At 34.5% G+C, this 7,808-nt stretch overlaps 1 protein-coding gene across 1 annotated transcript; it reads right to left on the bottom strand.

Moving 5' to 3' along the window:
• Nucleotides 1–1,172: 1,172 nt before the first annotated feature.
• Nucleotides 1,173–7,576, bottom strand: SUCNR1 (succinate receptor 1). Its single transcript, XM_027585236.1, has 2 exons — nucleotides 7,469–7,576; nucleotides 1,173–3,328 (listed from the first exon to the last, which is right to left on the bottom strand). Exons 1-2 carry the CDS (start codon nucleotides 7,574–7,576, stop codon nucleotides 2,375–2,377), a joined length of 1,062 nt encoding a protein of 353 aa, XP_027441037.1. The 3' UTR covers nucleotides 1,173–2,374.
• Between the last annotated feature and the right edge of the window lie 232 nt (nucleotides 7,577–7,808).

Here is a 7,808-nt window from a genome sequence, read left to right as displayed (position 1 = left end):
TAAACAACCATTTAAAATGTACCTTGCTGGGTGCTAGAAGGGCAATGAAAAATTAGATGTTCTTCTATTCACAGACCTTAGAGTTGACTTGAACCTAAACAACAATATTATAAGGCCAAAAATAATGCATTTCGTTAAAACAGTACTTAAAAGCAGTCTGAGGTCTCCGCTATTCGTGGAGAAGATCTAAAGGAAGGTTTTAAGAAGGAGTGACAGATGACATGGACCTTAAACGAGCTTAAAATTTTTTTTTGTGGGCATGATGGGACAGGGGTGAGCATCCAGCTGTAAACAGTGAAGAAAGGTCTGCATATAATGAAATGAAGTAGCCACCTTTGGCTGGAGGGTTTAGTTTGTGACAATGGTGGTGGGATCTAACATATGATAATATAGGTGGGCCCAGATTGCAAAATGCTGGGCCAGATAGTTAGACATGATTCTTAAAACAATAAGGAACCAATTAAAAAGAAAAGATACAAAAGCCCAACAGCATTCCCTTTGAAAACTACAAACCCAAAAAGAATTTCCATTATTTGTTGTTTATGATTCTCACAATCACCTGTACAAAAAGTAAATGGAATAGCTCATATAATTTTAGTGTAATTCTCTTTAGTCTGTTGAGGATTAAGTTGCCAAATGATAGATTTGAGCAAGAAAAGGATTAAGAAATGTTCTATGAAATTACTTAACATTTTGGTTACAAGATATATGTGAGAGTTTATGGTTTCATAAAATATTTCACTGTACTACTTAAAAGAGTCCACTATTCCTTTGGGTAGGGGTGGGGCAAATTGAATTCCATCTTTACGAATTAAAACCCATGCATAAAATACAAATGATGATTAAATTATATGTTTTATCTAAGTTTGCAGAAATAAGCAAATACTTCTTTCCTAAGGCCCTTTTGTGGCCTTTTCTGATGAGGAAATTCAGGAGATTCTGTTTTCAGCTTATCAGGCAGTTATGAAATCACATTGAAAATTTCAAAATATTGACAATAAAGGCAAGGCATGAGAAAATATCTTGAAGCCTAATAATAAGTAAGAAAATAAATCCTTTGTGAGTAATGTGTTTTTATAATATCTCAGTAGCTTCAAGTATGGAAACATTAACTGGGAGTATTTTAGGTTTTTGTAATGTCAGAATATAATAACACCAGATTATCTCAGAACAGGAAGGACAATAGAATTTTATTTCTTTGTACTCACAATGCTTATTGTATCCTTCATGTTACAGCTAATGACTTTAAGAAAAAGAGCATAGTTACATGGCCTTGGACATATTTTGTTGCTTATAAGCAAATTATTATGCGATATTTATTTGACTTGAAAAAGCTAATGTAGCCTCCATTTATTTTTTTCCTATATTTGTTTTGTGGCATGGAGTGGTGGTATCTGGTTAATCTATATTAATATGCACATAAATATTCCCTATATTCTACAATTTCATAAAATGCATTTGTTTAGAACACTTCCTTCAATGGCCTTATGTAATATTCTGTGAAAACAAAGCTCACACCAGATATAAGTCACTGTCTTTGAAATAAAGTTGTCCAAAAGCATTTACCTTTGTTTTGTTTTGTTTTGCTTTGGATTTTCTGATAGGCACTTTGTGTTCTATAACTCTGAGATTTTTGCAACTCTCCATGGTCTCTCTTCTAGCAATCATTTACACCTAAATTCCCTGAGAGACAAGCTCAAACCTGTCTCTCCCTTTGTTGAACCATTTCCTTAGGTACCATTTAATAAGATTAATTGCACTAAAAACCATATAAGAAAATAGGACTTATAGTTACAACTTGACCCCAATTCATGATCAATATAAAGAAATGTCATATAGGCATCATTGAACTCAAGTTGCTTTCTTCCTTGTTGCTACTGTTTAAATTTTGCTCAAGAGCACAATTTCTAACAACAGTCTTTAATAGTGTATGCCTAATCTGTTACTTAGTTTTCACATTAATTTATAAGCTCAAACAAATAAGAATAACATAATGTTGCCAACACTTTTTTTTTTACAATCTGACCAGTGATTAAATACAGACTACTTGATGCTTTATCTATCTGCTATTGCTTTTAAACTGATTGAGAAAGTCTTGTAACACCCAGGGTTTTGGACTTCCATGCCCAAACATTAGACAATGTCAGTCTAACTCCTTTAAGTTCTTAGGTGAAGAAACCAATAAATACTTCCCATTTTCTTCTTTTCACATACTCCAGATGCAGCGTGTTTTTAAAACAGTGTCAGGCCTATCCCTCTCTGATTTACATCTGTGAGTTGAATCAAACTGTAATTGGCCTACAGCTGCACATATAAAATAATCTGTTACACAAGCATCTCGCTTTTCCCTGCATGGAAACATCAGTCCAGGACCTCATCTTCTAATGGATGTAAAGGATTTGAATTGGTGCCTCAGTTTACTCATCAACATCTCCCTGAAGTGATCTCCCAAAAGGAAATAGAAGATAGGGTTGATGGTACTGTTCAGAAAGGCCAAAGGCCGAGTCAAAATGTAGAAGAAGTTGATGGCAGCCTGAGTGCATTGGTATTCCTTCCACTTCTCCAGGCGTGAAGCGATCCTCACGTTCCGCATGATGTGGTAGGGAGTAAAAAGCACGGAGAAGATCACAACGGCCATGATGACTAAGGTGAGAGGCTTTTCAAGGGGCAAAGCAGTAGCAAGCTGCCTGTTCCTCTGCTTTAGGAAAAGAGCAATCTTGAAATAAAAGAAGCACATCACCAAAAGGGGAATGAGGAATCCCAAGAAGGTTAGGCATATGCTATGAATGAGGCTCTTTTGGGGGTCCCCAGAACTTGCATAATCAATGCAATTGGTGCCATTGGCAGCTAAATTAGGATTTATAAGAGGAAGCATGGGTAGTAGCTCTAAGGTTACTAAAACCCAAATAGCCAAAGAGATTAAAACAGCGAACTCCTTCTTTTGCAGAAAGTGTTCCCGGAAAGGATACTTCATGAGCAGGTATCGATCAATGCTGATAAAAGTGAGAAAAAGAATGCTGGTGTAGAGATTGGCATGAAGCACATACCGGTTGCTTATACAGAGTATGTCCCCATATAACCACTTTCCTTGAGAATAACTTCTAATCAGTATGGGAAGTGTGCACAAAAAAGCCAAGTCTGAGATAGAGAGGTTAAAGAGATAAACGTTACTGCTATTCCAGGTCTTCAGACAGAAGAGGTAGCCAAAAACAACAGCGCTACTCCCAAGGATTCCCACAACAAACTCGATCCCATAGAAAATGGAAAGGTAGTACTTTTCCAGGGCAGCCTCTGCTGCCAGCCAATTCGGGCAAGTTGTGTTCCACGCCTAAAGAAGAAAAAGAAAAGGTAAAACACTAGACTATGACTAAAGACAAAACTGCACAGAACATAGTAATAATTAAAAAAAAAACCTCTTGTTTTTTTAAACTCTTAAAGCTTGAACTATAAAAAGTTGATTATATTAGGAAAGAGTGCATATACATACATATTCATATAGAGGTATGTCACTAATATATTACTTCAACAAATATTTATCGAATACCTTTGAACTATATGCTGGGCACTGGGGATAACAGCACCAAGTCAATGTTCCTAATCTCAAACAATTTATACTTTCTTGGCTAGAACCAGGAAACAAATAAATGCATGTCACATAATGGTAAAAAAAATGTCTCAAACATAAAGGAAAGCACGTGAAAAGGCCCGGAGGTGGAAACACACATAGAGGACTTGACAAATAGCAAAGAGGCCAAGAAATGGTGCGATGAAATAAGTGGAACATCTAATTCTTTTTTCCGTCTGCAGCTGTTCAACCAAGTCTGCTGAGTTAGATTTAATTGAACACAACCTAGGAGAGGACACAGGGATACTTATCACTCCAGTCTTGCTATTTTAATAGATTTTATTTTATTTCCATATTGTCAAAGAATTATGGTTATTTTACTAAATTTGAATATAATTCCAGTTTTAAAATATGATTTTTTTAAATTTAAAATATGAGCCTTAAAATCTTAGTAATGATAATGAGAGTGGCCACAATTTGCTGAAAGCTTATGGTATATCTAAGCAACAACCTTGAAGTCAGCTGTAGCTTATCTCCAATAACAAATAAGCTACCAAGTCTTGTCGCCTGTGGTGTCTGGCTATTTCTCAAGTCTGTCCCCCTCATGACCATTCTAGTCCAGGCCACCATGATCTTTATCTTAGACTGTATTTTATCTTCTATGGTCTCCTCACATCTTCTCTGGCTCCCTTTCAATCTCCCTTCAACCTGAAAGCCAGACAATCTTGAAAACTACAACCAAAATCCAGATCATATTAACTCCTCAGCCAAAACACTTAAATGACCTTCCACTGTCTAGGTAATGAAGTCCGAATCCTTAATGAGTACTTAAGGCATGCATGATTTGGCTCCTGTAGGCCACTTCAGCCTCACCTAGCATGAGTCTCCTCCTTGCTCTTCTTCCTATTCGTTGAACGCACAGAGAACTTTCCCAATGCTCAGTTCACTGAATCCTTTCTCACTGACTTTTCCTCCTGTGACCCTTGACCCATCACATACACTGCCCTATGTCTGCACTCCTTTCAGACCTCAGTTTGTGTGGGTTTCCCAAGACAGACTCTCTGACCTACCATTTTATGTATATTTTATGTTCTCCTTGTAAACTAAGTTTCTTCGAATTTCTTGCAACTTTATCTTATTCATGTTTATCTTCTACCTCTGCCATAGTGACTGCCAGGTAGGAGATGGTCTGTAAATGCTTGTTGTGTGGGGATGGAGATAAACACTTGACTGTTTGGAAAACACTTTTATAAATATTTCCTCTAAGGTCAGATAAACCCATTGCTCTATCCCACTATAAATCTGACACTGTACATAATGTGACTAATATTCAAAATGGGCAATTGTACTAGTTAGGTAGTTTTGTTTAGACACACATTTGTCAAAAGTAAAATTATATACATATCTTCAGGATCAATTTTTTTAATTAAGGTTAATTTAAAAATTAGGAATTTATATCTGAAATTAATAAATATCAGAAAGTCTAGGATATGTACCAAGGTATGAGTTTTATCACTAGGGATGAGACACCAGATAATATTTAATGTGTCCTTTTTCCTTTCAGTTTATTTGGATTTTCTTTTTGTTTCCCCAAATCACCATGTGTTGGATATATTGAGATTTCTAGAAATATAGCAAAAAGGTTAATGTTTTTTTTTAAATAGGCTTTGTTTTATAGATCAGTGGTAATTTTTCACTATTATTTTTAACTCTCTTCCCCACTGCTTTCAGTTCTAAGACTTCGGGAAGCACTCTCTTCCTTGCCTTCCCTGATATGGCAATCTCTTTAGAGTCCTCCTTCCTCTCTTTGTAGGCTATTTGCCCAGGCTTTAAATGTTGGAGCTCCTCAGAGCTCAGATCATTATTTTGGGATTGCTCAAAATGCAGGTGCACAAACTCAGTGGAATATTAAGACAATAGAAAGTTTCCTTAACACTCATTTGTTTCATTTTGAATTTCCTCTTTTTCTAGTCCTCACTCTTATTTTTCTGATGTTGCAGTTCTTAAGTGCTCTGACTTATGTCAGTAGCTTCTGTGCACAGGAAGGTTTGACTGCCATGGCAGGAAGAGAGCCATGAAGACATGTGTAACTCCATCTGCCAGGTTCCCAGTAACTACCACTCAGGCAAGTCAGGGGCCGTGCTGAAGCCATGCAGAAGTCTTCTGCTTTGAGCTGTCCCCTGGGACTGCAGATTCAGGGAGGTCATAGGGGTAGAGAATACCAGAACTGGAATAAGGAAAATGAATGGCTAGTCACCTTTGTCCTGCTTCTCAGGTTGCTTTAACCTTTTTAAAAAAAAAAAAATGTATGTTATTCTGTAACACAAAGAAGATACAGGTAGGCAAAAAGAAGAAATGAAAGTTGTCTGTAAACCAACTACTTCTAATATTTGGATATACTCTTATAGTTTAATATTTATTTGAATTTATTTTTTACAAAAATGAGATTATGCTCTTTATGATATTTTATAATCTGCTTTTTGATGTATTTTATTCTTAAAATAATTTTCTTAAGTCCCTAATATTAATAAACTGTGGTTTATAAATGTCAGTCTGTCTTATATTTGCCGGCCAATTTCAACCTCACCAAGACCCATAATTTTCTGGGTATTAGAGTCCAAATTAGATGATGTTTGTAGTTGAGTGTGGTTTTTAGTGTGTCCGTTACAATTCTATAAATTGATGAGATAAGCTGATCCTTTAAGGGAATTCCTCAATTGAAGGGAAATCCCTCATGAAAAATTAATACTCTCTCTTCCAGTTTCTAGTGGTTGTATTTTTAATTTTTAAGGAACAGAAATCATGATAAATAGGTTATAGCAGTGCTGGATGAGTTATTTTTAACTGTTTTTTAGCTATTGTAATTAAAGTGAAATCTTTAATTATATATCCAAACATATATCTAAACTGGTTAGAATGATTAAATTACAAGCAATATTCAATTTACTCACATAAGCAGATCAGTAGTATGCATTTTTAATTTGGAATAATGTTTCTTTCACTGTTGTTCTACTCAGCCCTTTAAAAATGTATAGTTTTGAAGCTTAAATTTAAAAATACATTTGATAGCTTATTAGCTTTTAAATTGTTTTTTCTTATAATTATCACAATTAAACAAAGATCATTTGTGCATTTTAATCCTTGACTGATTCTTTAAGGCAAATTTACATGGCAATATGAGTATTTTTTTTAGCTAATTGCTATTTTCATTAATAAACAATTTGAATGTACAAATATATATTCATACAGAAAAGTACAATCATTTAATATTGATAACTTCATTTTTAATATATTTCCTGAATTTATGTCATAAGCCAAGTTATTAAAAAGTGATAGTAAGGTATCAAATTATATGTTTATGAATTAAAAAAAATAACTCACCAATTATAAAAGTTCTGGAAGGTATTAGCAATGTTTTTGCAATTTCTCATTTTTCCTTAGTGAATTATACTCTTGAACAATTGTAATTTTTACAAACATAATGCTAAATTTAATTTTTTGAATGCCTTGAGATTCCCTCTCACATATTTTTTTCTAAACATTTAATTTTTTTTCTGTAAGTAGTTACATTTAAATAAACCTGATTACTTTTTTTGTTGAAATATGTTACCAATATGTTGTCACATTTAGCAAATGTGATAAACCTCTGTAAGTAAAATAAATTTAGTGTTTGGCAATTACAAAAAACATTACATTCAGTAAAAAATAAATGTAGGAGAAAAAATTATGACTTCCTTTCAGTTTCTTTTGTTGTTCTACATGTTATGAATGACAGTTCAGACAGTTCATTTGCCCATGACTTAAAACCTTAATTGCTCACAAGCCACTTTTAAAAGAAACCCCTAATGGGAAGCCCGGCATTACTTTGTATACCTGGGTGACATGAGTTGCATTATAACTTACCATTCCATTGGAAGGCCCTGATCCCTTGACAGAAATTATTCGCCAGCAACTTGATACAGCTTCTAACCCAATGCTGTGCCCCTGGATGTAGTGAAGTCTAATTTGCATATCATGCAGACAAGATAAATAATTCAAAAGTCCAGGAATAATTTATTCAGTCAAACTTCCAAATACAGTTCAAGGGGAACTTCCCATGAGGTCAAGACACAAACAAACTACACATTTCACAAATAGAGTTTGTAAAGACTACTGTTGAAATCATTTCATTCACTGTCAAAACAACAGAGAAGCATTTGTTGTTTTCATGTTGATTTGCGTATTTAAAGTTAGCATAGTTTAT

Source organism: Zalophus californianus, chromosome 1 (assembly GCF_009762305.2).
Source record: "Zalophus californianus isolate mZalCal1 chromosome 1, mZalCal1.pri.v2, whole genome shotgun sequence".
Classification (NCBI taxonomy): domain Eukaryota; kingdom Metazoa; phylum Chordata; class Mammalia; order Carnivora; family Otariidae; genus Zalophus; species Zalophus californianus.
This window is presented reverse-complemented; position numbering and strand designations above follow the sequence as displayed.

Coding starts and splice junctions, on each gene's coding strand:
- SUCNR1 (XM_027585236.1), bottom strand. CDS start 7,576: ATGCAAATTAGACTTCACTACATCCAGGGGCACAGCATTGGGTTAGAA. Junction 3,329..7,468: donor CAGGGCCTTCCAATGGAATG/GTAAGTTATAAT, acceptor TTTCTTCTTTAG/GCGTGGAACACAACTTGCCC.